General features: G+C 37.8%; 1 protein-coding gene across 3 annotated transcripts in view; it reads left to right on the top strand.

Annotated features, from left to right (window-relative positions):
• NEBL (nebulette) overlaps positions 1-19,033 on the top strand; it is a 244,553-nt gene that overhangs the window by 164,769 nt on the left and 60,751 nt on the right. The window contains exons 5-7 of one of the 3 annotated variants that reach the window (XM_057383647.1): positions 5,730-5,840; positions 13,415-13,516; positions 15,098-15,199. The exons of the other annotated variants lie outside the window; for them this stretch is intronic. Of the exons in view, the coding sequence (XP_057239630.1) occupies positions 5,730-5,840; positions 13,415-13,516; positions 15,098-15,199 (315 nt within the window). The remainder of the gene's footprint in view (positions 1-5,729; positions 5,841-13,414; positions 13,517-15,097; positions 15,200-19,033) is intronic. 3 annotated transcript variants of the gene reach the window in all.

The following is a 19,033-nucleotide window of genomic DNA, read 5'->3' as shown; positions in this document are numbered from 1 at the left end:
AAAATAGTAAATTCCAGTTCAGTAGCTCTTAGGGATTCAAAAATATAATACCCAAGAGTAGGCAGGTGACCCTTCACTCCCACTGATCTCAGTGGAATTGTGAATGTTAAGTATGTGTAACAGGAATGRGGTTAGAGATTCTCAATGTTTCTCATGAGAATTACAGCTGATAGATGGTGATGGCTYTCTGTCCACCAAGCATTTCCATGGTTTTCTTGTTTTTGCATTCTCCTCTCTTAAAGATATCAACTACACGTAGTTTAATACAGCCAGTGTGTCAAGTGAACACGCTTCTAAATCCATAATATTGATTGTATCTCAATATGCATTCTTGTAATGCAGTGATACTTTTTCAGACAAAGAAAAATATTCATAGCAAAAGAAAGGACTAAAATCTCTGGACAGCTTGTGGAAAAAGTTTTGATATAAAACATTGTTTTAATCAAGGCTATACTGAGAAAATAACATATTTTAGTTTTCAGAATTTGAAAGGGAATATACATACACTCAGRTTAAAGCAGCACAGTAGCTGAAATGACATTAATGTGACATTTCRTCGTAAAGTGAGTGATTAGAGGAATTACAGTAAAAATAAATTGGGAATTAAACTTGTATAACATTTTAAAGCCATTAGCTTGATTTATGAAACATTAGTTAACTATTTTGCCACAGATTTACTCCCAAATTAATTCCAAATTATTACATTCTACATTAGTTTACACAAATTAGGTTAATTAACATTGGTGAGGTGGCAGAAAAGATAAATAACAGAGTGAAAATGAAACCGTTGATTCGTCAAAAAAACCCTTTTAAGAAAAAAGAATCRCATTTTTATTTGGTAGTTTTGGAAGGTTTTCTTCAATCATCCAACAGTCATAGAGAAAAAAAAATATGCATATAGGATGAGTTATATTTAAGGAGAAWTTTTTCCCATAAAATTCATACCATCCCCTTAGGAGTAGATGCAYTATAAATCATAATACACCATAAAACTTAAAGATACGCTGACACATTTTTCCAACTTGTGGTTACTGTTGCAGCGGACCTGAATTTAATGCTACTTTGAGAGAGATCTCAGGGGATTTTCTAGTGAAAATCTTCTCCACAGTATTCAAATCTAATCCATATTGTGCCTATCACTGCGGTACCTCAGTAGCTAATGCAAGGATTTCAGATTTCAGCTGGGTTAGGATATGGCAGGGGGTGTTTCTGCTGCATCTGTCTAGCTGGGATTGTGAATTTTCAGGTCATCATTTCAGGAGGAGACTACAGGCATGCCYTAGGAAGGAGAGAGAACAGCACCAGCTGGCCACTGTGCCACCCTCCTGCAGAAAGGCTGCTGCAGACACAGAGCTGCAGTTTGTTTCTCAGTTACAGTAAGCTGATTTTAAAACAAGTGCTGATTTCCTGATTTCCCRGAAAACACGGGTATGTGTCCTTCTCCCTRCTCGCATTAGAGCAAAWTCACAGCATTACTCCCTYTTCATGCTGCTCAGGKGCAGTGCTGTGCTGGGATGCTTTYGTGGGCAGACTGAGCAGGKMTTTTCTYRCTCRGTGGTGCCGTGTTTTTGGCAGGATCCCCAGCCCCACCTGCCAGGAAGGTGCACTGGGTCTAGAGGATCATGGTGTGGCAGAAAGAGAGGCGCTACCATTCCCCCCTGCTGCCTGCTGGCCCAGGCTGGTGTGCCTCTGCCACAGCACCTCCTTGCACAGCTTTGCCTCTTGCCATGGGCTCTCCCAAAGTTCCAAATTCGCCCCTGAACTGGGGCTGCTGTACTGCTCTGCTCAGCAGCCCTGCCTATGTACAGCCCAGTTTAGTAACTCGATACACCAGTTCAAATCACACACATGATTTAGGAACTTGGAGGCAACCAGAGGTAATTTCCTGCTTTTCTCAAGGAGTTATACCCCATCTGCAGCTGCCTTCCCCTGTCCTCTCCCAAGCCAACAGGCTGCCACAGCAGCTTCTGTAACTCATGTGGCAATTGTCAGTGACTCCAGCAGAGCCAGGATCTCCTCCATCAGGGCTCCTACATGCAGGGTCAGTCCCGACATCAGGATTTGYTGTCATGGGGAGTGCAGCACCCTGACACATGTGGCTCTATTCCTGTGGAAATTTTTCCCCATACTGGCTGTATTGAATCATACTCAATTCTCTCTTCAAGATACTCAGGAAGGCCTAAAACAAGACAGCCTGCTGGCTTTTGTGTGAAATCCATGTTTGCTCTTTTGTGTTTTGTGTAGAACCATCATGAAGTAGGAAAAAATACCCATAGAGAAGCACATCTATCCAAAATGATGACCACAAAAAATGACCTAACACTCTTTATGGGAAAAATATTTCAGGAAAATGAAAAGGAAGTTTCATAGCCCCACATACTTGGGTGGCTTTCATCAAGTTAATTTCTTCCTCTTCACAGAAAATTTGACTGTTGCCTTCTAAATGGCTTTCTTGAAAGTGAGCAACCAGATTTGCCTCCCTCACTTTTGTCATAGYTGTCCCCAGGGTAAGTTAGAAAGAGGAGAAGTCCCTGTCATCACTGAATAACTTCACTCTCCTTACCAGCCGACAAAGCTCTCACCAATTTCCCTGCTCTCTGCAATGAGAAGATAAATTTGATGAGAGCAGTCTAGGCAGGAAGTCTTCATTTTGATTTTTCTGAAAGTAAATGGAAACTTTTCTGAAAAAAATGCAATTTTCTTGTGGAAAATATTTCAGAAGGAAAATTTCTGATCATTGCCAAGTCTTTGTCTTGTCTGACGATCAGTCCTTATGTAAAACAATATTTTTTTTTTAATAAGGTGTCTCAAAAAATGATAAAGGTATTTAAAATTGCTAAGGGGGCAAAAATGTTGAAAAAGGGAAGCATTTCATCACTTTTTTCATCACTTTATTTCTGTGATAAGCAATTGCACTCTTTTCCCTCTTATCTTAAAGGGATAATCTAAAGCAAACTGAAGGCAGTTTAATTTTCTACTTTGCACAGKGCAATGTCTCAAAGAGTAACTGTATGTCAATTTTGAACACTATTTCCTGTTTCTTTATAAAGATGAGCCAAGAGAATCTTAAACAATGTTTTCAACTTCCAGAGRAAGTTTCAGAGGGTTTTTTTTTTAACTGCAGCAAAATTTTTGTTGTTTACTGCATCATTTCCTATCGTATTTCACATCATCAAACTGTTTTATGTAATTCTCCAGGATTTTTTAATGGTATGAAATGTCCTGTTCAAGATTTCCTGTTTTTTTGGTGGCAGGTATTCGTCTTCTGGACTTCTATAGTTCTTTTTTGCACAAATACATTGGATAATCTAATTCTCTATACAGAGATTGAAGTGACAGTTTCTGTGTTCGTGAACATTTCCTCCTAAAAAATCCTGCTTTGTGGATTTTAAGTTCAGAGCTCTTCTTACTGACTGTAAAGGGAAATGCAAAAATAAAAATGTAATATTGTTTAAAGTATGCTGGAACAGTGGGTCAGTCAGAGCTGACTTAAAAGAGGACAGGGGTTAAAAGAGCACAAAGCCTTCCCTAATGCAAATTCCTATTGACACACTGATGTACAAGAGAGAGGAAAAATAAAAAATGAGTACTTACAAATTAGTTCAATCTGAAGTCATACCTACTTAAATAATTGCCTTGTATTTCTCAAGTTAATAAATGGTGCCACTGCAGGGTAGAGGTTATGTCAGTGACCTATAATGCTTGCTCTCTCTGTAGAGTAGTTTCATGTGTAGATGTGATAAARGAAATTCAGTTTAGCCAAAACTTGAAAATCAACATGAGATGAGAAATAAATRTATGCATGCTAACCTGGGAAATAATGGTTCCAAGAATATTGATGAAGTAATGATAAATATTTTTTTCATGCTTACTTGGAATTGATTTACAAATCTGGGAATAGTTCTGCACTAAACTGTCCCAAAACTAAACTCGAGAGCCATTGAACCCCTCCTAGCCTGGGATTGCATCAAGACTACTTCAGCGAGGCAATAAAAATAATGTGAAAAGATAGGAAGAACACAGTGCCAAAGCAAGTGAAATACTGCTACATTAAGCTAAAGAAATGGTCATATTTTCCCAAGGTAGTGGATACTTAATTGTTATTTCTGTTAAATTTCTCATGCTGGGAGTYGATGTGTTATTGTGTTTTGATGTCTTGGTTACATAGCCCGTTCACCAAGGGAAAAACAGAGATGTTGAACCAGCAAAATGGCAATGCMATAAAATAYCTGCAAATTAGTAGATTTTGAAAGTAACTSTGTGGGTCTTTCCATAATGGCATTAAATGAGGAACATCTTAAAWGTGACAGTGTAAGCAAGGAGAATTAACAAAAGAGTTTTTGCGGCATATGTATATAATGACCCTTTTTGTCGGTGATGCTTCAGCCTTTAGTTTAGATTATGTGCTTTTCCATTTGCAAGATGTAGCCAGTGCAGGCAAGTTACGGACTCCTTTTGTTTCAATTTCAATTGTGTTGTTTCTTCAGAGGGCTGATTGCCTTACACTGTACAAGGAGATGGCGCATTTTAAGTTTCTTGATTTGATACTTTTGTTCACATAGAAGCAGTGCAAAAACACCCCTCCCCCCTTTTTGTCTTAATCTCTCAGCCTGTATATCATTTTGTAATCTGAGATAGTCGGGGCAGATACTGACATATTGCTTTGGGCACACTGCTCTGTAACTCAGATGAAATCTYGCTTTAAACAAAAACAGATACAGAGTTTTCTCACAGTTCTAGTATCCTGTCCTAAAGGAGCCTGAATCTCTGTAGTTGAGAGTTTCTGTCTCAAAACTTTAACAGTATTCTTTTATTGCTATCATGGGTTTCACTTTCAATCCTTCTCCTCCTGATCAGCTTTCAATCTTATTTAGCATTTGCTGTTTTCTTGGGGATTATTTTAATGCTTGCTCATGAGAGCTATTAGAAGATGAATTTTCTTGATGCTTGCTGCTTTTTAATCATCAAAACCTGGTGAATTTTCCTTTATATAAGCCTGAAAGCTTCTGACAAGCATAAGTGTAAGTCCAGCTTTTCAGGCAGYTKCAGTATGARARTGTGTATGTGTAAGTACAACACAGYGCAGTGAAAGCTGGATGAGTGCCCAACATTGAGCTCCGTTTCTATTATAAAAGTGAAGGTGTTTATAAACTCACAATTCAATTCCATTTTTCTTTACCATGATGACAATTGAATGTAAATATTATTTTTCTTTGTGAACCTGGGGGCTAGTCAAAATGCCTAGTGTGCTGGTAGTTTCCTAACCGTGGAAGAAATAGAAGTTCGRACTATGAGTATTGAATGTAAAATAATTTGTTTATGAAAAATGCATAAAATATTTTTTTGTTTCTGAAAATGGAAGATTGTTATATAGCTCAGAGATTCAGGTGTGTTTTAAGGAAAAAAACCCACTTTTGCTTGTGTTTCTCCCTGGGCTGTCTTCTCACCTTGCTAAGCCTAATTTTCTGTTTCTGTATATTACTTTTGCTTTCCCCTGTCTGTTCATGCATCTGTTGTAATAACAGATGCAGAGAAATCTCTCTGCTGACTATGCCTCAAAGATCTCTGTTTTGGGTGGAAGCCGCTCTCATTTCAGTGTTCTGGTTCCATTAAGGAGCTTAATTGTTTTCTTCCTGAATAAAAGCGCACTATGCCACTAGTTTTAACCCAGCTCATGTCATTATACCTGCTCTGCTCAGGTCACAAAAGTCTGATGTTGCTCTTTTCAGGTTCTCTATAAGCAAAAACACGATGCTGAGAAAGGATTTTCAGACTATGCACGYATGAGGGAACCTCCAGATGTCAAACACGCCATGGAAGTCAGTAAACATCAGAGTGATGTAAGTGCTCCCCCATCTGAAATGAGTGTGCTTGTTTTGGGTAGATACGTCTGTTACAGCTTAGTGAAATGAACTGGGCATGGAATATTTCCACATTTCATTTGTTGGTATTTTTTAATAAATTATTTGCTCTGAACTAATTTGGGACATGATGTGTATATAAAATACTGTGAGTAACAGTATGTGAATTTTATTCTGGACTGCAGTGGAAAGTGGTAGTTACTGTTTATCAGTAGTAACTGTTATTAACTGCTATCACTTTGAAATAAAATTGCAGACACAGGTTTTCTGAATTCACTTTTAGCTACTTGTACTTCTAAAATGTACAAATCTCCTTGTTTAAATGAACACCAGCATGGTTTCAGTGTCAATGCACTCTGTCAATATTTGGATAGATCTTCAAGGGTGCTGTATAGAGAACACAAGCAGGTTTGTATTTCTGCACTGCTCTTGCACACTTTTAGGCCCATGAATAACTTTGTTCCTATCTCAGGGATACATATCAATTGAGTTTTTTCAAAGAATTTAGTAGAATAAGATACGATTTATTTTGCAGAATTTGAGTTGTAGAGCTCAGTTTGATGCCTGCACTGGTTTATATGATTTGCAAAAAGTATTTGTTCTTGTAGTTTTATTTAGATAACTTACTAATAATTAGAAGTGCCTAGCAATATTTTGAAATTTGGTTGCTTTTTTTTTTTTTTTTTTTTTTTTTTTTTTAGCTGTTTGCTATCTTCTTGAAGTTCTGAAGCTTTTCACAATATAAAAACCTAATAGTATTTACATTTTTTGTTGGAATCAGGTCAGGTTTGATTTAATGGTTAAGCTAGTTTATACTAGCTCAATGCACCATTGCTTGGGGCAGAAATGCTGCCCAGATTAGTGCCTTAAATGATAAAAAGAAAAATTTATGTTACTTTTATGTTTTGTAAAAGCTTAGTTGTGAGAAAAGCAKACTTTAGGACAAGATTGGTTAAAACTGTGATGCCACTTTAAGGGGTACACGGAGCTTTTGAGAACAGCTGATAGGCAAATACCTTTAAAATTATGATCCATTTCCATTCTTGTTTAGGTAATTGAATCAATTGAGGTAGGCATGTCATTTTACAACTCTTTTTTTCTTAGAGAAGTGGGATATCTGTTTGCTGCTAACAACGTAAAAAACAAAGCTTTGCTGTTCATTTTGAATTATCTTAATTTTACCCTATCTTCCCCTACTAACAGCATAATAAACACTTTTAGGTTATGTAGGCTGAAAACTAAATGTCAATGTTAGATGTATATCTGCGTGTGCAGAATCTTGACAGCTGGCTGCTGATTAAAAGGCTGCTGGAAAACTTCAGGGAAGCATTATGTTTGAAGAATAACTTTTTCTTCTGCTGGGAAATACCTGCAATGGAATTCCCAGCAGTAATTTGCAACCTGCCTTGATTACAGAACTCCYTCTTCCTGTCAAACTCTGTCCATCTCTGCTGTTGGAAGCATCAGGATGTTGCTCTGACAGAGCGTAGGAGCTGGGAACATGAATGTCTCTCCYCATGAGCAAGAGGTTTTTTATTTACCTACAGTTGGAATGATGGTGAACTGCTGGAAAGAGAGATATGAATCCCTCTCAGAGAAGGTGGTGGGAGCATGAGGAATATGAGAGGAGTTTCTGTAGCAAATTCATTGAGGTTGGAGGATTTGCTCTACAGTGGTGTGTCACCCRCTAACAGAATTAAGGAGAGCAGGTTATAGATGTGAGGATAAATGAAATTCAGTTATTTCATCTTTCACTGTAAAAACAAGCATAAACAAAAAAAAAGGAAATTAAGGAAAACATAGGAGGGAAGGATGTTTTGATAAATGAGAACTTTTAACAACATATTAGAAATAATAAAAAAAATGAGGGAAATTATTTTTATCCTGAGCAAACTTCAAAAAATCAAAAAAGCCTAAACTAACCAGTTAGTTTAATCTGTTCAAGAGCAAATCCTTTCTGGTTGCTCATGAATAGCTGCAGTGCAATGGGCAAATATCTTTATCACACATAAAGGAGCAAGTTATGTGAGTCCAGTTATTGCTCAGCAGAGTTACACAGCTCCTGTGGGTAATATTTGGGCATTGTGGTGAACAGCAGTGAATTTCTTGTTTTGTAACTACAGGTTTAGTTAAGAACCCTGTGAGTTTTCATCTTGGAGTCAGAACACAGAAGAGCAAGCATCCCAAATGTGGAACATTTGTCTTTCCAAACTATTTCTGGCTATCTGTGCAATCACAGCTCTGAAAGTGGAGGGAAAAGAAAGGGAAACTTTGGGGGAGCTGGAAGGATAAAGCTCTTTTATCCACCATTCTGTACAGTTTACCTATGGGAGCAGAATGCATGTTTGTCTACAATGCTCTGTCGACTGAATTCAACCTTTACATGGAGGGTTTGCATTTAATACGATTAGGATGTGTTTAAGACAATTTCTCAGCCTTAAAATAATGCTGACATTTATACTCAACTCCGTGAAATTCTTCCTTTAAAAATTAAAACTGTATTCAACTTAAAACAAATTTGTGCTGACATTTTGGAGCTGTCATGTGCTCTAGGCCTTCACACCACTTTGAATATCATTAACATGCTCTGTAAGTGTGAGCAGAAGCTGCATARCACGGAAATACTCTAAAATCTCCTGAACAATGTGATCATGTATAAGAAAATAWTTTTTTTCATACTTAGACTGAAGAAAATTGCTCTCAAATGGACAAAAGCAACTTTTAAAATGATGGGAAATACACTTTAAAAAGAATTTAAATACTACACAATGCTTGAAGGAAAGCGTATTTATCCAAACCAGAGTAATTTTCTCTAGAAATTGTGTTTGTTTTGYGAAGTCAATGTTCATGATGTGATTTTGACACACAAAGTCATTTGCAAAAGAGTGAAGTTGGGACAATCAGCCTGCTTTGTCTCTGCTTAGCTTATGTCATTTAGCTCATCTGGAAGTTTCCTAACTTGGGACTAAAACTAGGTGGTGGCCTTAAAACAATGTCAGGTCACAAAATAGCCTTTTGCTTTATKTGCACCTGAGGATCATTTCAATGGAAGGATGTAACTGAACAGTGAAATGACRTGACAACTGAATTTCTAAAGCAAAGAAACCACTTGCCACATCCTGTCTATGTGGGGATTGCACATGACATTTGATGAAGGTACTCAAAGCTGTCTAGCACGCTTTGSTCTGGTACATAAATAGGCATTATAATATCAAAACAATGTTAAATACTTGTACAGCAGTTTAAACTTGGTTAAAATTACTGATTCTCCTCACCACATTACATGGTATGAAATAAGGATAGGGTGTTCTGATTTCACAAATAAGAAAACTGCAATAGATTCATCTATGGAGATTTAAAAGGCAGTTTGCAGATCTCAGTTTGGAGTTTGGTATCTTTTCTCTTATACTTATCTATAAAATAGTGCTTATTTAAAAATGTTAGCTGACAGTTGGGCAAACTTTTGATGTATATGAATGTGCTTTCCACTCCGTATGATGTCAGTAATGATAATTTATAGTTTAACTCACCATCTAAATTTGAACATTTAAGATGTCTGTATTGTCTTAGGAGTAAGCTTTTTCATGTTCACRATACTGTGCAGTCACCATTCACGTACTCAAAAAATGTGCATTCTTTCTAAGGTCAATCAGCAGATACTCAACTGGATGTGCTTAAACACCACCATTAAAATACCTGAATGTTAATGTTTGTTTTGATGCAGACCATGGTAAAGTCAAGCTTCTCCTGGCTCTCTGCTCAGCATCTGCGTTAGAAAAATCACCTTTCACTGACTAACTTTTTGCTGACAGTGGTTGTCAACAGCAAGTCCCTCTGGACCACTTCCAAGTGGTGCTGAAAATGATGTTTACTCCTGATGTAATTGGGACCAATCAATTTTAAGGCCCATTACTGGAAAGGATGACTGCATCAATCTGTAATGGGCCGGAAATGTGTTTGTCTCTTTTACACAAGCCGGAAAACAGTTTTCAACATCATTTGAGTAGGAATTAGAAAAGCTGTTGCCAATGATGATTGTCACCAGCTAGTCATTTTCTTAGTGTTGATGGACCCCAAAGTGTAGATGAGAGAAAAGGGCAGAGACACAGCTGACAGGTCATTAGTTAGTGGACTTAACAGGTCTTAGAAAATGCTTGTYAGGGACAAACAGTAAGAGACAAATTCTTGTGCAGACAGGTGTGCCCAGCTTCTTGCTGAGTCCTTAAGAGGGCAAAATGTGTTCGTAGCTTCTTGTGCATACTTTAGTAATTTATTATGTATGGTTTGGAATAGTTTTGGTATTGGAATAAGTGAAAAGATAGAAGATTTCAGGAAAAGTCTGATTCTCTTAAACTTAGGTGAGCTTGGCTCGCCATGTAGAAGTTTCTCTGTTGATTGACAGCCTGAGATGTTTTGCAGCATTGYTAGGAATCTGTCTGCTTTATGGCACTGTAGTGCATTCTACTGTTATTCATGTAAGGTGAAGCATCTTCCAGACCCTGCTGGAGTAACTAGACCAGCACATTTATCCTCAGTGGACCTTATGCCTTTGTAAGAGCTGGAGGTTTGACCCTGTAAAAATCAGTTTACTAATTATGAGCATGCCCTGAATATTCTCCATGCTTTTCAAAATCTACTTGCAATTCCGAGTATGTAATCACATTTGGGATTAAAGATGAGAAATGGCTTTTGTTCCACTTACTGCTTCACAAAAATATTCAACAATGTAACCACTTTTTATTGTAATTTTAAATTGGGTAGAAACCCACTTTAAATTAATTGGTGTCTGTAATTTACTGTTTTCAGCTTCATAACTCACGATAGTACATTTTTTTTTCCCTTTCAGTTCCTGCTTCTTTCTCGCTTGCACTTCCCACTGGTCTTCTCTAACTCTCCATCTAGGTCATTCACTGCTGCTCTAAAATTGTGATCTCAGTTACTTTTCCTATGCAAAGGCCAGCTGGAGCAATTTTTTTGTAGAACTGTGGTCCTCATGAAGAGGAACAAGTTTTGAGCCTGTGATGATTTTTTTTTGGTAGGGCTTGAGCAAACTTTTGAAGTGAAGATTGAATAAGGTCATCGTGTAATGCCTGGAAATTCCAGTCAGGGTTTGAGCCCCTTGAACCAACCCAGGACAAAAAAAGGCTCCTTCTCCGGGTGCTTCTGCTGTTTCCTTTTGCTGCTTCTCCCACCTCAGGGGCTTCTTCACTTCATCTTSTGATGCCCATGGGTGCACACACCCAGCTGGTTGCTTTGCCCTGTCTACATCTGTTCCCCTGCTCTCTCAGAATAGCTCTGGTTTTACTGTTGTAACATAGCACTATTAAAAAAAAAATCACTAGATGGAACAGAATAGCAGCTGTGTAATAGAGGCCAGCACAGTGTCCCAATGGGAAAGGGTCAGCATCCAGGGATTGAGGTTATTCAGGAAATGGGAAACATATTTTTTCTTTCTTTGGCCTACCTCTGACAAACTACTGTTCTGCTGCATAACATTTTTATTCTCACTGGAGTATGACAAGCTGCAGAATGGAGCAAATATATATTGCAGACATTTGTAAAATGCTAGATGACTTTCCCTCAGACATAAGTAATAGGTATACTGGTTTAGGTGCAGGAAGAATAATAATTCACTCAGGGAAAGGTAYAGCAATTGGCCTTGCATCTAATATAATTGGAAATGGTGAAATAGAAAGGACTGTCACTGTCTTATTTCTCCCCCCAACCTTTCCCCTGAAATTAACCACAATCCATTATTTCATGCACTATATGATCATGTCATTTGGGAGCAATAAGTGACCRCATTTCCTCAACTTTATCACCACTGTTCTTGATTCTCTGATGTTAAATTCACTACATTCCTAATTTCTATTTTGAGCACATATGCTGGCCTTTAATTTGCAATTTACATGGATCATAGGGTGCTATTCAGAAACCTGTTTCTGCTGCCTTTGTGGTTTTCACCTCACCTCATGTGGTCATTAGGATGAACAGCATATAATTAACTAAATTCATGTAAAGTCCTGAATTGCAAATGCTTCTCTGTACCTCTAGTTTCTTAAAAATTAGAGAAAACATAAACATAACCAAAAGAAAAGTTCYACTGGTTTAAACCAGCTGTAAGAATCAACTTCCATTTTGTATGCATGCGATAATTTGGGCTATATCCATCAATCCTATTTATTTGTTTATTTTATCAGTGATTACACTTGTGTGTCACTCATGGAAGATTAAAAATTATAAGATCTATTTGTGGGCAGGCAGCCAAGAGTGAAGCCTGTTTAGCTTGTCTACTTAGCTGAAGCCATATGGACACAAAATTACTTCCCTGTTGCATGTAAAATATTTGCCAAAAAGCTTTTTTATTTTCTTTTTCTTTCTGCAATACTGTTTCTATGAGGTATATTCGTCATTGACTACTGCAGTTTATGAGTTTGTTGCATTGTACCCAGAGTGAAACTTTACATTGGAAACAGGAGCAGGGGTTGTAATGAAAAACTTCAAGCTGAGARCTTTCTTGTTGGTGAAATATTATCTTGAGAGGCCGATTAACTTTGTGAAGCAACAGAAGAAAATCTAAAAAATTTCCCAGTAAAGAAGGAATTACTCTTTTACTATTTCATCTAAACTTTATTTTATGTTCCCCAACTTTTTCCTGAAACTTCAATTTGTCAGACTCTTTTGAATACCAGGGACAGAATGTCATTCAGAATAATTCAGTAAGACAGCCCCTGGAAATTGGCTTAGATTGGCACATGTGCTGGAGGAGGAAAAAGTTCACAAACCTTGAAGAAGGAAAAGAAGGATAACTTGTGGAGCTCCATAATGTCCCTGAGGTCTGTGCTGCTCCCATGATTGCTTTGCTAAATGGAGAATGTTTGGACTCTCCTACCTGTGGTTTAGCCTTCTGGCCAAAGTTTTCTGAGCCCATTCATTATAGCAGTGGCTTTTGCACCAACAGAGTCTGTCTTGTACTGAACATGCTGGAACACTCAGCTTTCTTGTTCCCATGATTGTGCAAAGGAGCAAATAAGCGGCGTTGTGGGGATGCTGAGGTGGAGTCGCATCATTGAATTTCACAGAAGCCACATGTCTGTCCAATGCTAAGGAAGATATTCACTGTGATAGAATTACAGTTTCTCTTCGGTGTAGCTGCAATCTGCTAGGCTGTAGTGCTCAGTATCAGACTGGGGTTAATTTGTATTAAAAAAGGACACAAAATAGGAAAAAAAATACTGTACCCTTAAAAGCCCTCTGAAATTGATGATAAAACCTAATATTTGTGTCTTTGCAATGCTTTAGTTTTCCACTATGTTTCTAGGCAAAACCATTTTTCTTTTTCCAATTGTATTTTATGCTTCTGAATTTCTTTTTTATCGTGTTACCTTGTGTGTGGGTCTCACCTTACAATCCCTGTCAAGCAGAACTCTGTTGGAATAAATTAGATGGGGTTCTATTGAATTTAATGGCTGAGTTGATAGGTCATTCAAAGCTTATTTATAAACTTCAAACTACATTGTTAATTTTAAACAAAACTGTGTTTTGTTTGACAGGTATCCTATAAGAAGGATGTGCAAGATACTCATAGGTACACTGAAGTGCTGGACAGACCAGACATAAAGAAGGCAACTGAAATAACAAAGATAATAAGTGATGTATGTTCTCCTTTTACTCTCTATCTTTTAGACATGTAATTTTTTAATTCCAATTTTGATCAGATTTTTTTTGAATGCTGCTGAAATTCTCAAACGTCTTGAACAGAAAACCAGCACCCTCAAATCCGATAGGAAAGTTTGATTAAAAAAAAATCCAAACTCAACCAAAACAAACCAGTCTTGCTTGGTAGGTTAGAAAGATACAGGTTTGTCCTTTTTTGTTGTTGACAGTATGATCTTTGTGGTTATTAGTAATTGATGTACAGACAACCTGAAAATTACTAAAACTGGTTTTGTTTCAGCTTGACTCATGACAGAAGTTCTTAAGATAAGTCATATGCTTGTATGCTGTACTGTGCTTCAGAAGACATCCCTACCTTTTTTTATCTTGGTACAAGAGCATTCCTGGACTTCCTTTCATTTTCCCATTTCAGCCATCAGCGACAGGAAAATGTAATTCCCCACTGTCCTTCCCAAAGCTATGCAGATACTGCTTCTTTCATGGGAGTTCTCCTCTCTGACCTCCCCTCTCAAATTCTTTGCCATTCCACTATGACCTTGGCTATTGGACAGGTGAAGGAGCAGTTTGAGAAGCAGCAGTGTGATGCAGTTTAATATTTAATTGTAGACAAGTCAAACAATGTATACATTGAGAGCCCTGAGTCTAGATTTTAAGAAACTGTTAATTAAATGTGAGACTGACTAGACACATTCAGAGAAACAGATCTAAGAGATCTGAAATCCACCTTTTAATATTCAGGATTTTTTGAAAACCAAGAACTTCTACTAAGTGCTGTGCTTGACATGCAAATTTACTAATTGCTGTTCAATTGCTCTCGGAGTCAGAGTGGCTTTGGGACTCTCATTTCTCTCAGWCTGTTGTTATGACGTGTCCTTGCCGATTCAGAGTGCCTGAGTAATGCAAGGAGCCTATTTTAGGCAATGGGTAATTTAGTTTGTGGCACTGCAAAGCACCTATTGTTGATTCATCTGTGCTCTTTCCGAATGCATTGTGGGAAAAAATAGCAGCAATTTGCATGGGAGGCAGTTGAGYTGCAGAGATCACGTAACATTAACCTTGCGGGACCAATTCCGCTCCGCTCCACCGGCACAGCCTCACTGACATCCAGCGAGATCCAGGGGTAAAACTGAGAGTGGAATTTGACYTTACAGTTCAAAAAAGTTGCCCCTCAGACTAGTTTTATTTCAAGCCCGCTTTCAGCTGCTACAAATAATCTTGTGTTAACTGTACAGCCTGTCATAAGAAATGCTGAGCCACTGTAACTCATTCTGCCTTGATGGGGAGGACAATATTTCTCCAGCTTAAGCTGTGCATTTGGTTAAAGGGGAATTYTGTGAATGCCATACATTGTGTTTTGCAATTAATAAATATTATATTGTTAAGGAGCTGAACGCTGAGAAGGACTTTACTCAGAGCTGATCAAAACACTAGGGTCAATGCAGAATATTATGTGACTCTTACTCTTAAATGCTTACATTTCTCTTGATAAAACAAACCCAAACAATTTATTATTTATTCATATTCCCCCTGCCCCCTTTTTTTTTTTTGTCTTTTTTAAGGCTAAGTACAAGAAAGGAAGGGGAGAGTTGAATAAGGAGCCTGCTGTACTTGGAAGACCAGATTTTGAACATGCTAAAGGAGTTTCAAAACTTTTAAGCCAAGTAAGATTCTCCATCATTTTACAGTGATTTCCTCCAAATACTTCATTCTTACTAATGCAAAGAAATATTTAAATTTTTAGATTATTATCTCTAATGGCCTTGAAGATTATGTTCTCAGACTTTTCATATAGTATTGCAATGACTGGAAAATTTAGGATTCTTAGGAAACCAAATACACATTTTAAAGTAAAAATACAATGAACTTTGACTGTTACAAGTTGTCTCTCATGGAGGTGGTGTATATTTAGACAGATTATCTAGCATTTCTAAAATATTAACTGCATGTAATTTAGAGGCAAATTTTGCCCCTCATTCAGTGTGAGTGGAACCTTACCCTGTGATTAATCCCACTGAAGTAACTGAAGTCTTTTGTGTAGCTGCTTGCTAATGTGAGTAATGGGATCTGAATTTGGCCTGACATGTAAACCACCCGCCTTCCTTCCCCCTGAAACGGAACCTTTTATGTACTACTGTTATATATTAACCTCAAAAAAGAAAAAAAAGATGAATTACTTTAGTCCTTAACTAAAAAGAAAGCTGAAATAGAAATATTCCCCCTTCCTCTTAGTTTTCTGTTCATAAGATCCACACATAAGACTCTACTACAGATCATCCTGACATTGTGAGATTTTTCACTGCTGACCTGTTTTTGTTTTTTCCTTTTTCCTTTTTTCCCTTTTTTTTGTCTGAAGTAGTTCTTTAACAGTGCCTTGCATAATCCTTGCTAGTAATCCTGTCCAGCTACCCTTGGAGCTTTTGTAAACCCAGGAACAAATTCTGCCCTCCTGTAAGAGGAGGATARCGCCCTTTGATTGGAGAAGGCTGTGTCAGAGCCAAAAACCCCMTCAAGTGTAAACAGTGTGTGTACTAGAACAGTCTCAATATCAGTGATATGTAACAAATACTTGTGGTTTGGCTACATACTAAATATATTTTCTAGAACTGGCATAAAATGAGAATAATGTGTCGTAGAGAACAAACTGCAAAACAGTGCAGCGTCTGCAGGAGGAAGAGSTCCTTTTGCTGTTATCCTTAGATACCTGCTGCATGATTACCTGTTTCACACTGGACCATTGTAAACTTTGAAGCATTACACAAAGAGAAAAAGAAAGAAATAAATGTTTTTTATTGGCTTGTTGATGATACGTTCAGAAGTGAAATGAGTTTGTATTTTTCAAATAGATTTTTGTCTGTTTTATAATGGATAATATGCTCATTTCTCTGCTGATAGGCAGGTCTGCTGAGAGATTATTTTGTATGTAGCATTTTTCAGGCTTGGAAGTCAGCCTGTACTTTCTAGAATGAGCCAGAGTGATGCAGCTCAGAGCTGGGTGTCACTTACAGGAAAGGGGGCTCTCTGTCATTTAGCAAACACCTTCAGTGGTTTTTAACAGGGTCCATATCTAAATTTAGTGTGTAATGTCCTTAATATCTACTCAATGGCTGCCTGCACACTCCTTTCCTTGCAGCCTGTTTCAGAATTTAGAGATCAAACCACAGCCCTTTCCAACAGCCATCTCTGTTTTCCCTAGCCTGGTACCCATGAGATTGTGGCATCAATCACAACAAGCTGAAAATATCAGCTGGATCATGGGGTCCTGCAGCTGATGCTGGGCCAGCTACAGGGAAGGCTTCATCAATGCACTTTTTATCTCATTTTTATTGGATGTGCTTTTTCTCTTGGACAATGATAGCTGCATCTGCAAATGTTTTATAATAGTCTCTTTACTGCCAGGAACTGGGATGGCAGCAGTTTTAGTTGAGATCTTTCTGCAGAAGACAGCATTTACTGTTCAATTTTAACATCCTTAGAGAGTCCAAATAGTGCAGAAGGTGTGACAGGAAGGGAGGAGGAGTTAACAAAATGTTTATTGWGTTTGGTTTATTTGTAAAGAAAATTCTGACTAAACCTTGGTGGTCTGTACTCTGCAGTCACTGCCCAGAATCCAAATTTTGGGATCCTTTCTTGTCTTGTCCTCTCAATCTACACTGCTGTGGCTGCCTGCAGTGTTTGTGATGGGGACTGTGCTTTCAGGAAAGGATGCAGTGCCTCAGCCTGACCCTCTGCCTGCAGCAGCAGGGAGGGTGCACCCRCGGGCAGCTCTCAGCAGCAGAGAGGGGCACTCAGCAATTCCCCCGCCTCCTCTGAAGGGAAGGCAATGGCCACCAGTTGTCTGATGCTCTTATATATTATTTGAATCATTATAACACTTAGACACACTAATCATAAATCAAGAGCACAGAAAAATGAAGATGACCCCTGTGTCCAAAGAGCAGGGTGTTGGGGCAGGATGAGGAATGCACCTGTGCTGGAGGAGAGGAAGAGACCTAATATCAGTCATTCAGTTCTCATCCTGCAAGGATCATGAAACAGGCTTGTAACACTTACAAGATTTTAAAAATAGTAAAGTTAATGATCTCTTTATTGTCTCCAGACTTTCTGGTTTTTAGAGCTTCCATTTGTTTCTCAGAAAATGGGAAGAGTATAAACTTTTTGTGTTGAAAGTTGAAAATCTGCCTTAATTGAATGAATCTATAAGCTGCGACAAGCAGAGAAATATTACTTATTTGACCCTCACAGTAAATTTGCAAAGTTGACAATTCTGATGGATGTAATGGAAAGAGAAGATGATAACATGTTTTAATGTGGTGCATATGGGTAGGTAATTTAGGGAGTATGGAGAACAGGAGCAAGAAGAGGTCAGGCAGTGTGGGTGTAACGAAGGGAGAAAGCAATCAAGACAAGCAGGAAGGCAAACAGAGCAAAGAAAATAGTGTTAATGTTTGACTGGCACTCAAGGCTCTACAGAAATCACTGTTTTCTCTCTCTCTCCTTTCTTTCCTTTTTTTTTTTTTTTTTTTTAACAAAGCTTTTGACAACAACAGCAGCAAAAATAATAGCTCCCAGAACTAGTGTATTTACCCACAGCACGTGGTAGCCCTTTTCTGTTGATTTTAAATGAAATTTAAAACAGAAACTGTGTTAGCCCTTGTGAAAACATGAAGCTTGACAGTTTGCCGAGTGTGCATTGTATAATTTGGGCTATTTTTCTTCTTTTTTTTTAGTAAAAAACCTCTTGTTTATGTCCTCTTTATGTCTTTTAATACATTTTATTAGCTTTTTCAAAGAGCTGCTGATATGAAGCATTCCTCTTATGGTGTTCAAGAATTGGTTTTAGGATGAATAATTCTGGATATTCGTATTTGTTGCTGGATCTGGCACTTAGTGTTTTAGGGATAAAATTGGTAGTAGTAGAATGTTTCTCAAAATGCATTTTCTCTGAGATTTTCAGTAACAACCCAAAGAACGYAGGATTTTCTCAATCTTTCTTTGCTTTAAACGCTGCTAGTGCTTTTAGCAATGAATGTTTCARTTTTACTCTTTGTTTATGCTACATTTCCTTCAATATATATGTGCTCTGACAGGTTTTTTCCTTTTTTAAAGATGTTTTCATATGGTCATGAGGAAATGCTTTAGCTGCAAGTGTCTGCTTCATCCTGGGATCCCAGTGGTTGAATGATTCAATTTTTGTAGTTTCTTTGTAAATCTGAACAGTGGGTGATGTCATCCACTTCTGAAACTGAACACTCCCTGTGTGAAAAGCTTTGAACTACAGTTTTGATTTAGGAATGTTGCTGCTAAGCTTCAAAAGACACTGCTCTGTCCAGCTGCAATTCTGACTTTTATAGGTTTTGTGCAAGGCCAATGAGAAGTTTGTTTATCCAGGCCTTATTTAATTCCAGTTTGGTTTTCCAGGGATGTTGTTGTGCTAAAAACCTGCAGAATCTGCTCTTAAGCAGTCTTTAGCGAGCAACCTCCACGCATTTCTTTTA

Source organism: Malurus melanocephalus, unplaced genomic scaffold (assembly GCF_030028575.1).
Source record: "Malurus melanocephalus ecotype Western Australia unplaced genomic scaffold, MMel_1.1 scaffold_14, whole genome shotgun sequence".
NCBI classification, from domain to species: Eukaryota; Metazoa; Chordata; class Aves; order Passeriformes; family Maluridae; genus Malurus; species Malurus melanocephalus.
Note: the sequence above shows the minus strand (reverse complement) of the source record. Positions and strands in the feature narration are given on the sequence as shown.